This window comes from Thalassophryne amazonica, chromosome 9 (genome assembly GCF_902500255.1).
Source record: "Thalassophryne amazonica chromosome 9, fThaAma1.1, whole genome shotgun sequence".
Classification (NCBI taxonomy): Eukaryota; Metazoa; Chordata; class Actinopteri; order Batrachoidiformes; family Batrachoididae; genus Thalassophryne; species Thalassophryne amazonica.
In genome coordinates, this window is record NC_047111.1 from 3,594,241 (window position 1) to 3,618,290 (window position 24,050).

The 24,050-nt window shown below is 40.3% G+C and overlaps 1 protein-coding gene across 1 annotated transcript in view; it reads right to left on the reverse strand.

Moving 5' to 3' along the window:
- Nucleotides 1-24,050, reverse strand: part of ap2b1 (adaptor related protein complex 2 subunit beta 1) — a 267,540-nt gene that overhangs the window by 31,829 nt on the left and 211,661 nt on the right. Inside the window, exon 20 of the mRNA XM_034177495.1 lies at nt 12,026-12,112. Coding sequence (XP_034033386.1) covers nt 12,026-12,112 — 87 coding nt within the window. The remainder of the gene's footprint in view (nt 1-12,025; nt 12,113-24,050) is intronic.

Here is a 24,050-nt window from a genome sequence, read left to right on the forward strand (position 1 = left end):
ATTACCTGGGGATCACCATCACCCAGGACCTCAAGTGGGAGCTGAAAATCAACTCTCTCATCAAGATAGTACAACAGATGATGTACTTTCTGTAGCAGCTGAGGAGGTTCAACCAGCAAAAAACACTGAGGGTGAACTTCAACACTGCCATCATTGGTCCATCATCTCCTCCTTCATTACCATCTGGTACGCTGCTGCCACTGCTAAGGACAGGAGCAGACTGCAGCGTATCATCCACACAGCAGAAAAGGTGATAAACTGCAATCTGCCATCCCTACAGGACCTGCACTCTTCCAGGGCCTTGAGACGAGCAAGGAAGATAGTGGCCGATCCCTCTCACGCCGGACACAAGCTTTTTGTCTCCCTCCCCTCTGGTAGGAGGCTGAGATCCACCAGGACCAAAAGCTCAAGACACAAAAACAGCTTCTTTCTGTCTACAGCTAGACTCATAAATAATGTCAGAGACTCCCATTTACCCTGCCCCGCTCCCCTGCTCCCACAAAGTACAGACTGGTCATCTGTACACTAATCACATACTTTTGCACAGTCCCATCTCACGACATTATATTTACTTAACAGTGAACATTGTTTTGCCTGTTTGACTTTTACTTCTAACAGAAGCATTTTGTACAGAAGCAAAGAAGTAGAACTGAGAACATTTAAATACACAGACCACTATGTACTGGACTTGGAACACGATATAGACCCAGACAATAATTTCTTCTCAAATATCAATGACAGTTTTTGCTATTATACAGATGAACAGTTTAATCGGATCATTAAAACGGATAACAAATTATCAATAATCCATTTCAACAGCAGAAGTCTATATGCACACTTTAACAACATTAAAGAATATTTAAGTCAATTTAAAAAATATTTAACATAATTGCTATATCAGAAACATGGATCAATGAAGATAAAGGAATGGATTTTGAACTGGATGGATATGAATTTAACTGTGTAAACAGAAAGAATAAGAGTGGAGGAGGAGTGGCTGTGTATGTGGATAAGAACATGGATTATAAAATACGAGGGCTGTCCGTAAAGTATAGGTCCTTTTTATTTTTTTCAAAAACTATATGGATTTCATTCATATGTTTTTACGTCAGACATGCTTGAACCCTCGTGCGCATGCGTGAGTTTTTCCACGCCTGTCGGTGACGTCATTCGCCTGTGAGCACTCCTTGTGGGAGGAGTCGTCCAGCGCCTCGTCGGAATTCCTTTGTCTGAGAAGTTGCTGAGAGACTGGCGCTTTGTTTGATCAAAATTTTTTCTAAACCTGTGAGACACATCGAAGTGGACATGGTTTGAAAAATTAAGCTGGTTTTCAGTGAAAATTTTAACAGCTGATGAGAGATTTTGAGGTGATTCTGTCGCTTTAAGGACTTTTCACGGTGCGAGACGTCGCTCAGCGCTCTCAGGCAGCGTCATCAGCCTGTTTCAAGCTTAAAACCTCCACATTCAGGCTCTATTGATCCAGGACGTCGTGAGAGAACAGAGACATTTCAGAAGAAGTCGGTTTCAGCATTTTATCCGGATATTCCACTGTTAAAGGAGATTTTTTTAATGAAAGACGTGCGGACGGGTCCGCGCGTCGGAACGCAGCCGACGCGGCGGCACAGGAAAAACACCTCCGTGTTGATAACCATTTGTTAAAATCCAGTTGGCTTTTGATGGCTTTCAGTGGAGTGAGTATATGAGAAATTGTTTATCAGCTGGAGATGTTCCAACTTGTCCTTAAGGCTTCCAGCAGAGGTGTTTTTCCTGTGACGGAGCGTCGCGGCGGCTGCGAGCCGACGCTGCAATCCGCCCGCACGTCTTTCATTAAAAAAATCTCCTTTAACAGTGGAATATCCGGATAAAATGCTGAAACCGACTTCTTCTGAAACTTCTCTGTTCTCTCACGACGTCTTGGATCAACAGAGCCTGAAATGTGGAGGTTTTCAGCTTGAAACAGGCTGATGACGCCGCCTGAGAGCGCTGCGCGACGTCTCGCACTGTGAAAAGTCCTTAAAGCGACAGAATCACCTCAAAATCTCTCATCAGCTGTTAAAATTTTCACTGAAAACCAGCTTAATTTTTCGAATCATGTCCACTTCGATGTGTCTCACAGGTTTAGAAAAAAATTTGATCAAACAAAGTGCCAGTCTCTCAGCAACTTCTCAGACAAAGGAATTCCGACGAGGGGCTGGACAACTCCTCCCACAAGGAGTGCTCACAGGCGAATGACGTCACCGACAGGCGTGGAAAAACTCACGCATGTGCACGAGGGTTCAGGCATGTCTGACGTAAAAACATATGAATGAAATCCATATAGTTTTGGAAAAAAATAAAAAGGACCAATACTTTACGGACAGACCTCGTAGTAGACAATATGACAACTGTGATCGATAACTTATTAGAATGTATAACTATTGAAATATGTGAAGAAAAAAGCAAAAATGTATTAGTCAGCTGTATATATAGAGTACCAGGATCTAGTATTGAAACATTCACTGACTGTATCAATCAATCAATCAATCAATTTTTTTATATAGCGCCAAATCAAAACAAACAGTTGCCCCAAGGCGCTTTATATTGTAAGGCAAGGCCATACAATAATGATGTAAAACCCCAACGGTCAAAACGACCCCTGTGAGCAAGCACTTGGCTACAGTGGGAAGGAAAAACTCCCTTTTAACAGGAAGAAACCTCCAGCAGAACCAGGCTCAGGGAGGGGCAGTCTTCTGCTGGGACTGGTTGGGGCTGAGGGAGGAGAACAGGAAAAAGACATGCTGTGGAGGGGAGCAGAGATCGATCACTAATGATTAAATGCAGAGTGGTGCATACAGAGCAAAAAGAGAAAGAAACAGTGCATCATGGGAACCCCCCAGCAGTCTACGTCTATAGCAGCATAACTAAGGGATGGTTCAGGGTCACCTGATCCAGCCCTAACTATAAGCTTTAGCAAAAAGGAAAGTTTTAAGCCTAATCTTAAAGTAGAGAGGGTGTCTGTCTCCCTGATCTGAATTGGGAGCTGGTTCCACAGGAGAGGAGCCTGAAAGCTGAAGGCTCTGCCTCCCATTCTACTCTTACAAACCCTAGGAACTACAAGTAAGCCTGCAGTCTGAGAGCGAAGCGCTCTATTGGGGTGATATGGTACTACGAGGTCCCTAAGATAAGATGGGACCTGATTATTCAAAACCTTATAAGTAAGAAGAAGAATTTTAAATTCTATTCTAGAATTAACAGGAAGCCAATGAAGAGAGGCCAATATGGGTGAGATATGCTCTCTCCTTCTAGTCCCCGTCAGTACTCTAGCTGCAGCATTTGAATTAACTGAAGGCTTTTTAGGGAACTTTTAGGACAACCTGATAATAATGAATTACAATAGTCCAGCCTAGAGGAAATAAATGCATGAATTAGTTTTTCAGCATCACTCTGAGACAAGACCTTTCTGATTTTAGAGATATTGCGTAATGCAAAAAGCAGTCCTACATATTTGTTTAATATGCGCTTTGAATGACATATCCTGATCAAAAATGACTCCAAGATTTCTCACAGTATTACTAGAGGTCAGGGTAATGCCATCCAGAATAAGGATCTGGTTAGACACCATGTTTCTAAGATTTGTGGGGCCAAGTACAATAACTTCAGTTTATCTGAGTTTAAAAGCAGGAAATTAGAGGTCATCCATGTCTTTATGTCTGTAAGACAATCCTGCAGTTTAGCTAATTGGTGTGTGTCCTCTGGCTTCATGGATAGATAAAGCTGGGTATCATCTGCGTAACAATGAAAATTAAGCAATACCGTCTAATAATACTGCCTAAGGGAAGCATATATAAGTGAATAAAATTGGTCCTAGCACAGAACCTTGTGGAACTCCATAATTAACTTTAGTCTGTGAAGAAGATTCCCCATTTACATGAACAAATTGTAATCTATTAGACAAATATGATTCAAACCACCGCAGCGCAGTGCCTTTAATACCTATGGCATGCTCTAATCTCTGTAATAAAATTTTATGGTCAACAGTATCAAAAGCAGCACTGAGGTCTAACAGAACAAGCACAGAGATGAGTCCACTATCCGAGGCCATAAGATCATTTGTAACCTTCACTAATGCTGTTTCTGTACTATGATGAATTCTAAAACCTGACTGAAACTCTTCAAATAGACCATTCCTCTGCAGATGATCAGTTAGCTGTTTTACAACTACCCTTTCAAGAATTTTTGAGAGAAAAGGAAGGTTGGAGATTGGCCTATAATTAGCTAAGATAGCTGGGTCAAGTGATGGCTTTTTAAGTAATGGTTTAATTACTGCCACCTTAAAAGCCTGTGGTACATAGCCAACTAACAAAGATAGATTGATCATATTTAAGATCGAAGCATTAAATAATGGTAGGGCTTCCTTGAGCAGCCTGGTAGGAATGGGGTCTAATAAACATGTTGATGGTTTGGATGAAGTAACTAATGAAAATAACTCAGACAGAACAATCGGAGAGAAAGAGTCTAACCAAATACCGGCATCACTGAAAGCAGCCAAAGATAACAATACGTCTTTGGGATGGTTATGAGTAATTTTTTCTCTAATAGTTAAAATTTTGTTAGCAAAGAAAGTCATGAAGTCATTACTAGTTAAAGTTAATGGAATACTCAGCTCAATAGAGCTCTGACTCTTTGTCAGCCTGGCTACAGTGCTGAAAAGAAACCTGGGGTTGTTCTTATTTTCTTCAATTAGTGATGAGTAGAAAGATGTCCTAGCTTACGGAGGGCTTTTTTATAGAGCAACAGACTCTTTTTCCAGGCTAAGTGAAGATCTTCTAAATTAGTGAGACGCCATTTCCTCTCCAACTTACGGGTTATCTGCTTTAAGCTACGAGTTTGAGAGTTATACCACGGAGTCAGACACTTCTGATTTAAAGCTCTCTTTTTCAGAGGAGCTACAGCATCCAAAGTTGTCTTCAATGAGGATGTAAAACTATTGACGAGATACTCTATCTCCCTTACAGAGTTTAGGTAGCTACTCTGCACTGTGTTGTTATATGGTATTAGAGAACATAAAGAAGGAATCATATCCTTAAACCTAGTTACAGCGCTTTCTGAAAGACTTCTAGTGTAATGAAACTTATTCCCTACTGCTGGGTAGTCCATCAGAGTAAATGTAAATGTTATTAAGAAATGATCAGACAGAAGGGAGTTTTCAGGGAATACTGTTAAGTCTTCTATTTCCATACCATAAGTCAGAACAAGATCTAAGATATGATTAAAGTGGTGGGTGGACTCATTTACTTTTTGAGCAAAGCCAATAGAGTCTAATAATAGATTAAATGCAGTGTTGAGGCTGTCATTCTCAGCATCTGTGTGGATGTTAAAATCGCCCCACTATAATTATCTTATCTGAGCTAAGCACTAAGTCAGACAAAAGGTCTGAAAATTCACAGAGAAACTCACAGTACGACCAGGTGGACGATAGATAATAACAAATAAAACTGGTTTTTGGGACTTCCAATTTGGATGGACAAGACTAAGAGACAAGCTTTCAAATGAATTAAAGCTCTGTCTGGGTTTTTGATTAATTAATAAGCTGGAATGGAAGATTGCTGCTAATCCACCGCCCCGGCCCGTGCTACGAGCATTCTGACAGTTAGTGTGACTCGGGGGTGTTGACTCATTTAAACTAACATATTCATCCTGCTGTAACCAGGTTTCTGTTAGGCAGAATAAATCAATATGTTGATCAATTATTATATCATTTACCAACAGGGACTTAGAAGAGAGAGACCTAATGTTTAATAGACCACATTTAACTGTTTTAGTCTGTGGTGCAGTTGAAGGTGCTATATTATTTTTTCTTTTTGAATTTTATGCTTAAATAGATTTTTTGCTGGTTATTGGTAGTCTGGGAGCAGGCACGTCTCTACGGGGATGGGGTAATGAGGGGATGGCAGGGGGAGAGAAGCTGCAGAGAGGTGTGTAAGACTACAACTCTGCTTCCTGGTCCCAACCCTGGATAGTCACGGTTTGGAGGATTTAAGAAAATTGGCCAGATTTCTAGAAATGAGAGCTGCTCCATCCAAAGTGGGATGGATGCCGTCTCTCCTAACAAGACCAGGTTTTCCCCAGAAGCTTTGCCAATTATCTATGAAGCCCACCTCATTTTTTGGACACCACTCAGACAGCCAGCAATTCAAGGAGAACATGCGGCTAAACATGTCACTCCCGGTCCGATTGGGGAGGGGCCCAGAGAAAACTACAGAGTCCGACATTGTTTTGCAAAGTTACACAGCCGATTTAATGTTAATTTTAGTGACCTCCGATTGGCGTAACCGGGTGTCATTACTGCCGACGTGAATTACAATCTTACCAAATTTACGCTTAGCCTTAGCCAGCAGTTTCAAATTTCCTTCAATGTCGCCTGCTCTGGCCCCCGGAAGACAATTGACTATGGTTGCTGGTGTCGCTAACTTCACATTTCTCAAAACAGAGTCGCCAATAACCAGAGTTTGATCCTCGGCGGGTGTGTCGTCGAGTGGGGAAAAACGGTTAGAAATGTGAACGGGTTGGCGGTGTACACGGGGCTTCTGTTTAGGGCTACGCTTCCTCCTCACAGTCACCCAGTCAGCCTGCTTTCCCGGCTGCTCGGGATCTGCCAGGGGGGGAACTAACGGCGGCTAAGCTACCTTGGTCCGCACCGACTACAGGGGCCAGGCTAGCTGTACAATTTTCCACGGTGCGGAGCCGAGTCTCCAATTCGCCCAGCCTGGCCTCCAAAGCTACGAATAAGCTACACTTATTACAAGTACCATTACTGCTAAAGGAGGCCGAGGAATAACTAAACATTTCACACCCAGAGCAGAAAAGTGCGGGAGAGACAGGAGAAGCCGCCATGCTAAATCGGCTAAGAGCTAGTAGCTACGCTAAGCTAGCGGATTCCTAAAAACACGCAAAGTGAATAATGTGTAAATAATTTAGAGGTGATTCAGCAGAAGGAGTGCTTTAGTTAAGGCACGTAAAGATTACACTGGGAAACAAATCGTAATCTAGATAACTAGATCAATCTAACTGCGCAGATTAAACAGCTAACAGATACAGAAAAACACCGCTGTGCTCCGGAACAGGAAGTGATACAATACCGCAGTGAGAGCCAACCACCAGTAGAGGCAAGCAAGGGAAAAACGTTCTCAAAAACTAATCAAAAAACTGTGTTCATTTGTGGTGACTTAAATATTGATCTGCTCAATCCAAATAAGCATAAAATAACAGATGAATTTATCAGTATAATGTACAGTATGAGTTTATATCCAAAAATCACCAGGCCAAGCAGAATTACATCCCATAGTTCTACCTTAATTGATAATATATTCAGCAATGATATTGAGAATAACACTGTGAGTGGATTATTAATCAGTGACATTAGTGATCATCTACCAGTTTTCATCGTTTATAATAGAAACCATCGGCGGAATCAGCCAGAGGAGAAAATAAAATACAGGCGAGTGCGGACAGAGGAAAACATGAACACACTAAAGAAGGATTTACAGGAGCAAAACTGGGAAAAGGTATACAGTGAAAGTGATGTTGATAGTGCATATGAAACTTTTTTACAAATATTTATATCATTATATGATAAAAATTGTCCAATTAAACAAGACTACAGAAAACAAAAAATTCCAAGATCGACCATGGATGACGAAAGGGTTACGAAATGCATGTAATAAGAAAAATACACTGTATAGAGAATTCATAAAACTAAAGACTAAAGAGGCAGAAAATAGATATAAGAAATACAAAAATAGATTAACTAATATTATACGGGTATGTAGGAAGGAATATTATAGTAACATATTATACGAGGTCTGTGATAAAAAAAAGCGGTCCTTTTTATTTTTTTCAAAAAATAAATGGATTTGATTCATATGTTTTTACGTCAGACAAGCTTGAACCCTCGTGCGCATGCGTGAGTTTTGTCATGCCTGTCGGTGACGTCATTCGCCTGTGGGCAGGCTTTGAGTGAGGTGTGGACTCCCCTCCCGTCGGAATCTCTTTGTCTGAGAAGCTGCAAGGAGACGGCGTGCGTTGCTTTATCAAATTTTTTCAGGACCGGTGAGGGATATCCGTGTGGACACTATTCGAGAAATTCAGCTGGTTTTCGGTGTAAAGTTTAACGGCTGATGAGAGATTGTGGAGTTTCTTTCGCTTTAAGGACAGCCCACAAAGCGGATCGGTGCGGCGCGGTCGGAGGTGGCGTCCGTCTGGCTGTTTCGAGCTGAAAACATCCTAATTTAAAGCTCTGTTCACCCAGGACGTCGTCAGAGAACAGAGAAGTTTCAGAAGAAGCCGGCATCAGGAGTTTACCCGGACATTCCACTGTTAAAGGAGATTTTGTAATGAAAGAACGTGCGGACGAGTTTGCCGAGTCGGATCCGTGATGACGTGGCAAATCTGTCTGCGCCGGGACATGAAAACCATTTGTAAAATTCAGGCGGCTTTTGATGGCTTTCAACAAGTGAGTATCTGAGAAATTGTTTAACAGCTTGGGCATGTTCCAACTTGTCTGTTAAGGTTTCCAACGGAGGTGTTTTTCCTGTGGCAACCACCCGCGGTTGGGTCCGGCCCGACATGCGAATCTGCCCGCACGTTCTTTCATTACAAAATCTCCTTTAACAGTAGAATGTCTGGATAAACTCCTGATCCCGAATTCTTCTGAAAGTTCTCTGTTATCTCACGACGTCTTGGGTTCCTTAATGTTCCTCACAGCAGTGGATGGAAAAGAAATTACAGACATTGTGAATAATTGTAAATATAAGACATCTACTGATTTAAATGAAACTGATATGGTGGTGGTAAAACAGGTCATTGAATGGATTGCAGAACCATTAACATACATCTGTAACTTATCATTTCAAACCGGTAAATTTCCCAATCAAATGAAAATAGCTAAGGTTGTGCCGCTGTATAAGACTGGGGATAGACACTACTTCACAAATTATAGACCTGTTTCTTTGCTTCCACAATTTTCCAAATTATTATAAAAGTTATTCAATAATAGATTAGACAAATTCATAAATAAACATAAATTACTTACTGATAGTCAATATGGATTCAGAGCACATAGTTCAACATCACTTGCATTAATAGAATCAGTTGAGATTACAAACGCCATAGACCACAAATTACATTCAGTTGGAATATTTATAGACCTTAAAAAGGCTTTTGATACAATCAATCATGACATATTAATCAATAAACTTGAACAGTATGGGATTAGGGGGTTGGTGTTGCACTGGGTGAGAAGCTACTTAAGTAACAGAAAACAGTTTGTGAAGTTGGAGGAATATACATCATCATGCTTGGACATTGTTTGTGGCGTCCCACAGGGGTCAGTATTGGGTCCAAAACTGTTTCTAATTTATATAAATGATATTGTCAATGTTTCCAAAATATTAAAATTAGTATTATTTGCAGATGACACAAGCATTTTTTGTTCAGGGGGGGGATTTGCAGGAGTTACTGAGGAGGATCAGTATAGAAATGGGAAAATTGAAAATATGGTTTGACAGAAACAAATTATCATTAAACTTAAGTAAAACAAAATACATGTTATTTGGCTATTGTAATACAGACATACAGGTTCAGTTACAAGTCGAGGGGGTAGATATTGAAAGGGTACATGAAAATAAGTTTCTGGGGGTGATAATAGATGATAAGATAAACTGGAAGACTCATATAAAACATATACAATGTAAACTGTCAAGAAGCATTTCAGTTCTAAACAAAGCGAAACATATTCTGGACCACAACTCACTCCGCATTCTTTACTGCTCACTGGTTTTACCATATTTACAGTACTGTGCAGAGGTATGGGGTAATACTTATAAGGTACAACACAATCACTATCAGTAATGCAGAAAAGAGCTATAAGAATTATTCATAATACTGGCTATAGAGATCATACAAATCCACTATTTTTACAATCCAAAATCTTAAAATTCACAGACTTGGTTCATTTTCAAACAGTACAAATTGTGTATAAAGCAATAAACAATTTACTTCCAGCAAATATTAAAAATATGTTTTTTAACAGATCAGGGGATTGCAATCTGAGGGGGAAATTTAATTTAAAGCATCAGTGGGCACGAACAACATTAAAAGGTTTCTGTATTTCTGTCTGTGGGGTGAGGATGTGGAACAGATTGGGAGTGGGGCTCAAGCAATGTCCAAGCATGAACCAGTTCAAACAGCGGTACAAAAATATGGTTTTTTCTAGGTATAGGGAGGAGGAAGGGTAATGAGGGTTAGGGTGTTTTTGTTTTTTGCTTCGGCTTGTAAATATATAGTATTTTGTATGTAAGTAGGTATGTGTAGGTGTATATTTATGTTTGTGTATATATATATATATATATATATATATATATATATATATATATATAGATATAGATAAATATAGATATTGATATTGGTTTAGGTGTGTAGGAATCTATGTGTATATGTGGCAAAGGGTATTACTGGTTGTGGGGAAGAAGGGGTAGGGATAAATAAGCTGATGCTTCACCCTACCCCTTTTCGGACATGTTGGGTACACAGTAGGAACTTTTTTTGTTGCTGTTCTCATTGATCTATCTTGTATTTGTTGTTGTATCAAATGTTCGAAATAAACAGTTTTCATTCATTCATTCATTCATTTTTTCATTTTCTATTTTTATTGTTGGTTATGCACCAATAACACCAGATTAAAGTCCTTGTATGTGAGAACTTACTTGGCAATAAATTTGATTCTGATTCTGCACATTCTATTCCAAATCAAAACATAAAGAACAATTGATCAAATTTATTACTTTAAAGAAACTGAAGAAAATGAATATTAGCCTGTTCAAAAAACATCAGTTTTTTTTTCTTCACAAACTCAAACATTTACTATACAAAGTGAGAAATGCTTGAAGATTTCTCTTTCCTGTGAATGACTGAACTCATATTTAATTGTATGAACACTGTTTCTGAGACCTGCTTCAGATCTGTGTTTCATGGAGTCGACTAGCTTCTGTCCCTGTGAACAGGTTTTCCAGACCAGGTCCTTTGGTCTACAGTTCACAGGTCCTCTGTAATTCTTGGTTTTTCCTCAGAAACAGTATTTTTGATGTCATTCCACGGGTTTTCTGTTGAGTTAAGGTTGTGGGCTTGGACTGGACTCTCCATAATGTGTGTTTGGGAGAGTTGTCTTGTTGAAACACTCATGACCTCTTCAAGTATTTTCTCCTCTCCAATCAAAGTACTCTGTTCTTCTGAACAATGTCTGAATGACCCATTTTACTCAGATTTTCAGAAAGGAAAAACAAGACAATCAGCATTTACCTGTGAGGGAGGAATAAGAGCCACAGAAAGAAAAAACACACACTGATATTTTTTTTTGAACAACCTAATATTACTTTTTCTTCACTTTCTGTAAAGTTATAACAAATTTGATAAATTTCCCTCAGACGTGTGAAATGCAGAACTTCCAGACTAAAGTGCTCTTTCTTTCTACGATCACAAACAACGTCATGCAGCAGGATGCGACTGTTTCCACCCTGTATTTATACACACATCACCATTTAGCCAGCATATTTATCCAGACAATTAGCCAACCATTTAGCCAGACAATTTAGCCATCATATGCTGGCTAAATTGTCAAGGTGTGACAGGAGCGTTAGCAAGATCTCTGATCTCTATCAGAACACCGACACCAGGATCCAGCCACTTGTGGCCTTAGAGCTTTCATCAGTTACCAGATCCGTCCCCACAGCCAGCTCGGTCAGTGGTCACACAGAAATTAACCATGACCTGACGCTGCAGGTCCCCTCTCAGGAGCACCGAGCCCACAACGGCACCATGACAACAGCAGTGCACACAAATGCCTCCCTGTCCCTTTGAATTGAAGACTTCAGTGCTTTGACATCGTACACCAAGTCACAACCAGGAGCAAGACCTTGTGTTTCAGTGGGGTGCTGATGTTATTTGGAACTCAAGTCTACCGTGAAGCTCTGGACAGTGTCTGCTTCCTTACCTGCATTTAGGTGGCACTCCTTTATCTGGTACTGCAGCTCATTCTCATTAGGGATGTCCTTCCAGGTGGCCAGGAACACCTGTCGGTCTGTAGTCACACAACAGAAAACAGGCCTTTAAATCTGCAAAGTGCACGAGCACTAATGCTGACAGCCAGTGGTTTGACACGGGCTGAACTAATAACAACAGGTTCATACAGGACAAATCACAGTCGGACGACAAACTACACATCTGCCATCAAAGACAACGGAACAGTTTCTTGTTACATATTTATCATTTTCTGAACCTATCCAGTTCAAGGCTGCAGTGGCATCTCAACCCACACTTCCCTATCCCCCTGCCCCTGGAGGATCTCAAAGCATTCCCAAGCCAGCTGGGAGGTATAATCCCTTCAGCGTGTCTTGGGTCCTCCCCCAACCACATCAGCAAGCTCCTTTTGATGGGAAGGTAAAGCAGCTACCTCATTTATGACAATTATTTCTGTATCTGTGCCCTGTAAGTACATACAGTAGTGTTCAGAATAATAGTAGTGTTATGTGACTAAAAAGATTAATCCAGGTTTTGAGTATATTTATTATTGTTACATGGGAAACAAGGTACCAGTAGATTCAGTAGATTCTCACAAATCCAACAAGACCAAGCATTCATGATATGCACACTCTTAAGGCTATGAAATTGGGCTGTTAGTAAAAAAAAAGTAGAAAAGGGGGTGTTCACAATAATAGTAGCATCTGCTGTTGACGCTAAAAACTCAAAACTATTATGTTCAAACTGCTTTTTTACCAATCCTGTGAATCACTAAACTAGTATTTAGTTGTATAACCACAGTTTTTCATGATTTCTTCACATCTGCGAGGCATTAATTTTGTTGGTTTGGAACCAAGATTTTGCTTGTTTACTAGTGTGTTTGGGGTCACTGTCTTGTTGAAACACCCATTTCAAGGGCATGTCCTCTTCAGCATAAGGCAGCATGACCTCTTCAAGTATTCTGACATATCCAAACTGATCCATGATACCTGGTATGCGATATATAGGCCCAACACCATAGTAGGAGAAATTCAGAGTTTGGGGGTCGTCTCACAAACTGTCTGTGGCCCTTGGACCCAAAAAGAACAATTTTACTCTCAACAGTCCACAAAATATTCCTCCATTTCTCTTTAGGCCAGTTGATGTGTTCTTTGGCAAATTGTAACCTCTTCTGCACATCTTTTATTTAACAGAGGGACTTTGCAGGGGATTCTTGCAAATAAATTAGCTTCACACAGGCGTTTTCTAACTCCAGACTGTCTTTGATCATCCTGGAGCTGATCAATGGGTGAGCCTTTGCCATTCTGGTTATTCTTCTATCCATTTTGATGGTTGTTTTCCATTTTCTTCCACGCATCTCTGTTTTTTTTTGTCCATTTTAAAGCATTGGAGATCATTGTAGATGATCATTTAGAAGATCTTCACTTAGCCTGGAAAAAGAGTCTGTTGCTCTATAAAAAAGCCCTCCGTAAAGCTAGGACATCTTTCTACTCATCACTAATTGAAGAAAATAAGAACAACCCCAGGTTTCTTTTCAGCACTGTAGCCAGGCTGACAAAGAGTCAGAGCTCTATTGAGCTGAGTATTCCATTAACTTTAACTAGTAATGAGTTCATGACTTTCTTTGCTAACAAAATTTTAACTATTAGAGAAAAAATTACTCATAACCATCCCAAAGACGTATCGTTATCTTTGGCTGCTTTCAGTGATGCCGGTATTTGGTTAGACTCTTTCTCTCCGATTGTTCTGTCTGAGTTATTTCATTAGTTACTTCATCCAAACCATCAACATGTTTATTAGACCCCATTCCTACCAGGCTGCTCAAGGAAGCCCTACCATTATTTAATGCTTCGATCTTAAATATGATCAATCTATCTTTGTTAGTTGGCTATGTACCACAGGCTTTTAAGGTGGCAGTAATTAAACCATTACTTAAAAAGCCATCACTTGACCCAGCTATCTTAGCTAATTATAGGCCAATCTCCAACCTTCCTTTTCTCTCAAAAATTCTTGAAAGGGTAGTTGTAAAACAGCTAACTGATCATCTGCAGAGGAATGGTCTATTTGAAGAGTTTCAGTCAGGTTTTAGAATTCATCATAGTACAGAAACAGCATTAGTGAAGGTTACAAATGATCTTCTTATGGCCTCGGACAGTGGACTCATCTCTGTGCTTGTTCTGTTAGACCTCAGTGCTGCTTTTGATACTGTTGACCATAAAATTTTATTACAGAGATTAGAGCATGCCATAGGTATTAAAGGCACTGCGCTGCGGTGGTTTGAATCATATTTGTCTAATAGATTACAATTTGTTCATGTAAATGGGGAATCTTCTTCACAGACTAAAGTTAATTATGGAGTTCCACAAGGTTCTGTGCTAGAACCAATTTTATTCACTTTATATATGCTTCCCTTAGGCAGTATTATTAGACGGTATTGCTTAAATTTTCATTGTTACGCAGATGATACCCAGCTTTATCTATCCATGAAGCCAGACGACACACACCAATTAGCTAAACTGCAGGATTGTCTTACAGACATAAAGACATGGATGACCTCTAATTTCCTGCTTTTAAACTCAGATAAAACTGAAGTTATTGTACTTGGCCCCACAAATCTTAGAAACATGGTGTTTTTTATATAGCGCCAAATCACAACAAACAGTTGCCCCAAGGCGCTTTATATTGTAAGGCAAGGCCATACAATAATTATGTAAAACCCCAACGGTCAAAACGACCCCCTGTGAGCAAGCACTTGGCTACAGTGGGAAGGAAAAACTCCCTTTTAACAGGAAGAAACCTCCAGCAGAACCAGGCTCAGGGAGGGGCAGTCTTCTGCTGGGACTGGTTGGGGCTGAGGGAGAGAACCAGGAAAAAGACATGCTGTGGAGGGGAGCAGAGATCGATCACTAATGATTAAATGCAGAGTGGTGCATACAGAGCAAAAAGAGAAAGAAACAGTGCATCATGGGAACCCCCAGCAGTCTACGTCTATAGCAGCATAACTAAGGGATGGTTCAGGGTCACCTGATCCAGCCCTAACTATAAGCTTTAGCAAAAAGGAAAGTTTTAAGCCTAATCTTAAAAGTAGAGAGGGTGTCTGTCTCCCTGATCTGAATTGGGAGCTGGTTCCACAGGAGAGGAGCCTGAAAGCTGAAGGCTCTGCCTCCCATTCTACTCTTACAAACCCTAGGAACTACAAGTAAGCCTGCAGTCTGAGAGCGAAGCGCTCTATTGGGGTGATATGGTACTACGAGGTCCCTAAGATAAGATGGGACCTGATTATTCAAAACCTTATAAGTAAGAAGAAGAATTTTAAATTCTATTCTAGAATTAACAGGAAGCCAATGAAGAGAGGCCAATATGGGTGAGATATGCTCTCTCCTTCTAGTCCCCGTCAGTACTCTAGCTGCAGCATTTTGAATTAACTGAAGGCTTTTTAGGGAACTTTTAGGACAACCTTATAATAATGAATTACAATAGTCCAGCCTAGAGGAAATAAATGCATGAATTAGTTTTTCAGCATCACTCTGAGACAAGACCTTTCTGATTTTAGAGATATTGCGTAAATGCAAAAAAGCAGTCCTACATATTTGTTTAATATGCGCTTTGAATGACATATCCTGATCAAAAATGACTCCAAGATTTCTCACAGTATTACTAGAGGTCAGGGTAATGCCATCCAGAGTAAGGATCTGGTTAGACACCATGTTTCTAAGATTTGTGGGGCCAAGTACAATAACTTCAGTTTTATCTGAGTTTAAAAGCAGGAAATTAGAGGTCATCCATGTCTTTATGTCTGTAAGACAATCCTGCAGTTTAGCTAATTGGTGTGTGTCCTCTGGCTTCATGGATAGATAAAGCTGGGTATCATCTGCGTAACAATGAAAATTTAAGCAATACCATCTAATAATACTGCCTAAGGGAAGCGTGTATAAAGTGAATAAAATTGGTCCTAGCACAGAACCTTGTGGAACTCCATAATTAACTTTAGTCTGTGAAGAAGATTCCCCATTTACATGAACAAATTGTAATCTATTAGACAAATATGATTCAAACCACCGCAGCGCAGTGCCTTTAATACCTATGGCATGCTCTAATCTCTGTAATAAAATTTTATGGTCAACAGTATCAAAAGCAGCACTGAGGTCTAACAGAACAAGCACAGAGATGAGTCCACTGTCCGAGGCCATAAGAAGCATCTCCTTGTGCAAAGTGCGCTGTATAGTTGAACGATGCACAGAGACACTATATGCAGTAAGATCATAATGTAGTTCTTTGGAGGTTGACTATAACTGTTCTCATCATCATTCGCTTCAGCTTATCTGAGATTTTTCTTGGCCTGCCACTTCGGGTCTTAACTAGTACTGTGCCTGTTGTCTTCCATTTCGTCACTCTCTTCCTCACAGTGGAAACTGACAGCTGAAATCTCTGAGATAGATTTTTGTATCCTTCCCCTAAAACATGATGTTGAACAATCTTTGTTTTGAGGTAATTTGAGAGTTGTTTAGAGCAGTGATTCTCAACGGGGTGCCGTGATCGATCGTCAGGGGTGCCGTGGGCAATTATCAAATATTACCATTATCGGGTGTATGTGCTGTAATAGTGTGGCAAATGATGTAATGCTCTTTTATTCCAGTAGATGGCAGCAAAGCGCGCAGTAGCGCTGAGCCGTGTGCTGACAAGAAGGAGTGATCGCCATTTTAATTCCAGGCAAGTTAGTGATTTGCGTGCATAGAAGTTCACTTAGTCTCGTCAAGAAACAGGTGGAATATGCTGGAAAGCTGCGTATGTTGGCAAAGTCACAAACGGAGGAACAAGGGAGACAAGATTTCCTTCCATAAGTAAGTGGTTTTGGTTATTGTTGTCACTTTGTCCGTGATATTTGGATGATAAACAGCTGTATGTCTCCTGCTGTACCTGTGTCGCCCGATGACACGGATCATTAATTTCACTTATGTGTAGTTGATATTTTCCACTGCTAGACCAATGTCTAGTTAAAATTCTTGTCGTTAGTGACTAAAAAATGTTCGACAAGACTGTGAAGTTCTTTTTTTTTTTTGCACCTTAAAATAATGAAAATAAATTAATAAATTAATAAATAAATTAAATTAAATTAAAATTAAATTAATGAGATTAATGACCCGCGCTGTGCTGCCACACACACAGAGATGTGCACACACACCGCTGACTTCATGAATGAAACTCGGTCAATAAAGGATAACTGTGTAAAAATATAAGATATATAAATGTATTCTAATGGTTTTAGGAGCCGCGCTGCGTTGAACACAGCAGCAGCTCAGCCGAGCAGCGTAGCATATCAGCGCAGAGCCGTGTAACTTTCAACACTAATATTTGTGAATGTGTGTGTGTCAGAGTAAGTTTAATACTTTCCTGACATAATTTAATGTAATTTAATTTTACTGGCTCGATATCCAGGACAAAATGGCATTTTAACACGTATTTTGCGAGCATTTTTCTGAGTGTGTTCAGTCGCGAATCTCCATTGAAAATGCATTAACATCCGGGTACTTCGTCAATATTTTGCCCGGTTAGGAGGCGTCATGTCACTGTCCGTGAAGGGACGTTTTCGTTTAGTGTACAGCAATGGGGACTGCGCTCTCTAGTTCTTATATACAGCTCCATGACTATAGTATACTATGTTACGTCATATCTGTACCGCACGTGTTGCTAACGTGCTAACGCACCGTGTAGAGGCAGTCGAGTTAGTGGTGCGTGACACATGACAGTGGTGTGCTGCAGGATTTTGTAAATATAAAAAGGGTGCCGCGGTTCAACAAAGGTTGAAAATCACTGGTTTAGAGGCTCCCATGTTGCCAAAATTAGAAGAGATGCAAAAAGGGGAAACATTTGCAAATGCCCCCCTTAAATACCCTTTCTCATGATTGGATTCACCTGTGTAAGGAGGTCAAGGGTCAATGAGCTTACCAAACCTATTTTGTGTTCCAATAATTAGTGCTACATTAAATCAAATTCATTTATTGTCATTGTACAAGAAGCAAAACGAAATTCAAAAACAGCAGCCCTCGAAGACAGTACAAGATTAAAGTGCAGTAAATGCATAAAATACACAAAAACAATTTGAAAAAGACGGATAAAAACATATTGCACATTAAGTTACTCCGCAGCATGTAGATGTATTCAAATCAATAAAATGACAAGGATGCCCAAATTTATGCACCTGCCTAATTTTATTTAAATAATTATTGCACACTTTCAGTAAATACTAGAAGCTTCATTTCACTTCTCAAATATCACTGTGTTTGTCTGCTATATCATATATTTAACTGAAATTTCTGATCCAGACAACCAATGATTTATAGAGGAAATCATGAAAATTATCAGGGGTGCCTTTTCTCTTTTTGCTCTGTGTGCGCCACTCTGCGTTTGATCGTTGGTGGTCGGTCTCTGCTCCCCTCCGCAGCGTGTCTTTTTCCTGGTTCTCTCCCTCAGCCCCAGCCAGTCCCAGCAGAGGACTGCCCCTCCCTGGGCCTGGTTCTGCTGGGGGTTTCTTCCTGTTGGAGGGGGGTTTTTCCTTCCCACTGTAGCCAGGTGCTTGCTCGCAGGGGGTCGTTTTGACCGTTGGGGTTTTACGTAATTATTGTGTGGCCTTGCCTTACAATATAAAGCGCCTTGGGGCAGCTGTTTGTTGTGATTTGGCGCTATATAAAAAAACTGATTGATTGATTGTCCTCAAACGTGTGGTTAGTGTCTTTCAGGTGGAGATGAACTGCAGACTGAGTTCCACTGGTGACCTCTCTTTGATCTTATCATACAACCCCAATTCCAATGTAGTTGGGACATTGTGTAAAATGTAAATTAAAAACAGAATATAATGATTTGCAAATCCTCTTCAACCTATATTCAATTGAATACACCACAAAGACAAGATATTTAATGGATATCTGCAACACGTTTCAAAAAAGCTGGGACAGTGGTATGTTTAATTGTTTAAGCTTTGTAGGTGGAATTCTTTCTCATTCTTGCTTGATGTAAGACTTCAGTTGTTCAACAGTCCGGGGTCTCCGTTGTCGTATTTTACACTTCATAATGCGCCACACATTTTCAATGGGCGACAGGTCTGGACTGCAGGCAGGCCAGTCTAGTACCCGCACTCTTTTACTACGAAGCCACACTGTTGTAACACGTGCAGAATGTGGCTTGGCATTGTCTTGCTGAAATAAGCAGGGACGTCCCTGTAAAAGACATTGCTTGGATAGCAGCATGTGTTGCTCCAAAACCTGGATGTACCTTTCAGCATTGATGGTGCCATCACAGATGTGTAAGTTGTCCATGCCATGGGCACTAACACAGCCCATACCTGCATGCTGCATACATGCTGGCTTTTGAACTTTGTGCTGGTAACAATCTGGATGGTCTTTTTCCTCTTTTGTCAAGAGGACACAACGTCCATGATTTCCAAAAACAATCTGAAATGTGGACTCATCAGACCACAGCACACTTTTCACTTTGCGTCTGTCCATTTCAAATGAGCTCGGGCCCAGAGAAGGCGGCGGTGTTTCTGGATGTTGTTGATGTTTGGCTTTCACTTTGCATGGTAGAGTTTTAACTTGCACTTGTAGATGTAGTGATCAACTGTGTTAACTGACAATGGTTTTCTAAAGTGTTCCTGAGCCAACGTGATAAGATCCTTTACACAATGATGTTAGTTTTTAATGCAGTGCCACCTGAGGGATCAAAGGTCACGGGCATTCAATGTTGGTTTTCGGCCTTGCCACTTAAGTATAGAAAGTTCTCCAGATTCTCTGAATCTTCTGATTATATTATGGACTGTAGATGATGGAATCTCTCTTCCTTGCAATTGAACATTGAGAAACACTGTTCTTAAACTGTTGGACTATTTTTTCAAGCAATTGTTCACAAAGTGGTGATCCTCACCCCATCTTTGCTTGTGAACGGCTGAGACTTTTGGAGATGCTCCTTTTATACCCAATCATGACACTCACAATTAGTGTTCTCAGTTTCCAAATGGTTATTGAGGGTTATTAGAAGGAAAGGTGATGTAGCACAGTGGTAAACATACCATTGTCCCAGCTTTTTTGAAACGTGTTGCAGGCATCCATTTCAAAATGAGCAAATATTTTGTGCATATATTAAATATATACACAAAATAATGAGGTTTATCAGTTTGAACATTAAATATCTTGTCTTTGTGGTGTATTCAATTGAATATAGGTTGAAGAGGATTTGCAAATCATTGTATTCTGTTGTCTTTACATTTCACATGATGTCCCAACTTCATTGGAATTGGAGTTGTATATTCAGAAAGAAAAGATTGTTCTGAACATTCTGATATGCTACATATGGGCATTATGTTAAAGGAAAGTACCTTAAAGTGACAATTACTGGACTTCCGGTCGGAACGTGAGAATGGTGAATGGCCTAAAAACATCGCTCCCCCGACTTTTAATGATAACAGGCCCTGAGAGGTGCAATTTGAGCTGTAAGCATAAAATATCAATGCAGTACTGGGGCCTTTATGATGACAAGAGGCAAGGCGAAAAGAGCTACTTCTGCCACTGAGTTATTCACAGAGGAAGCCACGGGACGGGCTAAGCTAGCATCAGAGCTAAGAGAGGTGGAAGCAGAGGAGGAGCAGCCAGTGAACAGGTCTCCCGAAACAAGACAAGAAAAGGGGAAAATGTCTGACTTGGAGACAGTTCTGCATGAAATAAGGGACTTCCGTCGAGAAACAGTATAAAACCTAAAAGATATACGGGCAGAATTAAAAATGGCTATTAGCAGGATTGACGAAGCAGAGAAACGTATCAGGGGGCAGAAGATCTGAGTCGAGGGCTTAGAGGAGGCAATAAGTAAGCTTATCAAGCTTCAGAAAAGGCTGGAGGAGCGATTGGTGGATCAAGATGGACATGGACGACATGAAAATATATGCCTTCACAACATCCGAGAACGGGCTAAGGAAAGCGCGGCGTCACTGGGAGCTTTCGTGGAAATTTTACTCAGGGAAAAACTCGAGCTACTGCCGACTTTTGCACTCCGCGTTGAGAGAGCACACAGAGCACTCGGACCACGTCCCCACACAGACGCCCTGCCACGATCGATTGTTGTGAAACTGTCAAGTTACAAATGCACAGAAGAAATAATAAAGAAGGCGTGGGAGAAGAGGGGCTTTATGTACGAGGAACAGCGTGTTTATGTGGACCATGATTATGCGCCTGAGGTGATGAAAAGGAGAAAAGAATACGCCGGAGCGAAAAGAGTGCTGAAAGACAAGAAAATCAGATTACAAACACCCTTTCCTGCAAAGCTTCGAGTTTTCTATGATTCGTGGGATTCGTGTCTACAACACGGCGGCAGACTAACTAAGGATATGGCGGCAAAAGGATTCCAATTTGCATCGTGAAGCCAGCAGAGGACCCCCTGGAGAGATTCTCCCGTTTGATGTGGCGCTCCGCTCGGGGAGGAGACAAGCCGGACCAGGCAACGTCCTTGGGATACAAGGAGAAACTGCAGGCCTTTAACTGCAGAAGAGTAAGGGAAGAGGACCAGTGAGCCAGTGGACCAACAGGAACATTTATTCAGTAAGATACAGTGGGGTTATAGTGAGATGATGTTGAAGCTACTTTAACATCGTGTTTACGTTTAGGATATGGACGAGTGAACCTTCTTCTTTTTAGTTAAAGTGTCAGTCGGGGGTGCTTTTGTTTCTTTTATAGGGAAAAAGAGAACTATTGAAGAATGAATGGGGCCAAAAATGGCCAAAAGGGCCCCCTATCAGATGGGACTAGGAGTTATCCCTTAGAGCTGGTAACTTGCTCCAAAAAGGTTCTTTCTTGGACCTCAGGTTTGGAAGTTCTACATTTATGTTATTCAAAATTAATTTTTTGTTATAATTGTTCTAGAAGTTTGTGTTATGTAGCACAATGGGTGGAAAGAATCATAAATATTGTTTTTCGCTGTACAAAATGGTACTACAGACTAATCAAATTAAAGCAGTCTCCTATAAACGGCCTCCTCAGTCCAATCAAGAGGAGTACAGTTTTGAGCACGATGAAGAGAGAGGGTGTGGAGGTACTATATTTACAGGAGACCCATATGACTTATAGAGCATGAAAAACTCAAGAGAAATGGTTGTAATCAGATTTTTTTCATCTTCGCATAAGTCGAGGCATAGGAGATAAATTGTATATAAATATCCAAGAGAATATGTTTTGAAATGTTTAATACCATAAAAGATGGGGAAGGTGGATATATCATAATCATTGGTAGGTTAGAGGGAGGTGTATGGGGACCTAAAAAAAACAACATTATGGAGACTAAATTCAAGTCTGCTCAATGGTCAGACGAAGAAGGAAATTGCGAGGGATATTTGTGAATATATACAAGAAAATGATAATGGCGAGGTGTCTCCATCTGTATTATGGGATGCATGTAAGGTGGTATTGAGAGGGAAGTTGATAGCAAAATCCGTTCCCCTAAAAAAGATGAGACAAGCGACACTGTCGTCATTACAGACAGAATTGGAAGGGAGGGAGAAGGAAAATAAAAACAAGATTGACAGTAAGATTAATGATGAGATTAAAACAATACGGGCAAAAGTTAATGACATTTTATCCCAAGAAATTCAGAAGAAGATGATTTACACCAAACAGACATTATGAGGCGGGGAGCAAATCCGCAAAACTATTGGCATACAAAATTAAAAGGCAACAAACATTAAGACAAATTTATAAGATGAAAGACCCCCAAACAAAACATGAGGTATACAAAATGGAAGATATACATAGATGTTTTGAATACTACTATGCTAAGTTGTACGCCAAAACGAAAAATGACAATGAATTCCAAATAGACAAGTATTTAGATGAGTTACATCTGCCAACAATAACAGAGGAGCAGAATATAAAGTTAATGGCTGAAATAACACGGGAAGAAATAAATTCTGCCATTTCCGGACTCAAAACTAATACAAGTCCTGGCGCCGATGGCTATGGCTCTGAATGGTATAAAGTATATAGAAAAACTCTAATTCCATTACTACAAAAAAATTTCAATTGTATTTTACAGGGTGGGAAGATTCTTGGAGGGAAGCAATAATTTCAGTTATTGCGAAAGAGGGTAAAGATGAAACAAACTGCTCTACAGACCCACTAGTGTACTTATTGTGGATTATAGAATTTTTACTGCAATTTTAGCTCGAAGAATGGAGAAAATATTATCAGAGATCATCAGTTTAGATCAGGCTGGATTTATAAAACAAAGACAGACACACGATAATATCCGCCGTACTCTACTTATCATGCAACATGTTAAAGAAAAAAACTTTGAGGCTGCTATCTTGGGAATGGATGCAGAAAAAGCATTCAATTCCGTAAAGTGGGAATTTTTGTTTAGAGTTATGAAAAAGTTTAACTTTCATGATGGATGAATTAGGACTGTGCGGTCTCTATATATGGATCCAATAGCAAGGATCAAGGTCAATGGTAGTCTATCAAAGGCAATCAAGTTAGAGAGGGGGTGTCGTCAAGGCTGCTCGATCAGCCCTTTATTATTTGCCATTTTTCTGGAACTGCTTAGCCAAAGGATAAAACAGTGTGTGAATATTAAGGGTATAACCATGTCGGAACAAGAACAGAAAATAGCGCTGTTTGCAGAAGATATCTTGATTTATCTGGAGAACCCAAACTCATCATTACCTGTCCTGATGACATCCTTGACAGAGTTTGGTAACCTGTCAGGATACAAAATTAATGTTCAAAAAACCCAAGCTTTAGCCTTTAATTTTGAACCAAACCAATTCATAAAACAAAATTATTCGATTAATTGGGAGCAACAATGCAGGGGTGGTGGCCAAGTGGTTAATGCGCTTGGTTTCAGTGCAGAAGGTTCCGGGTTCAAATCCCACCCCTGCCACATTTCTCCATGTAATGTGGAGTTGCGTCAGGAAGGGCATCCGGCGTAAAACCTTTGCCAATTCAACATGCAGATCCACCTTGGAT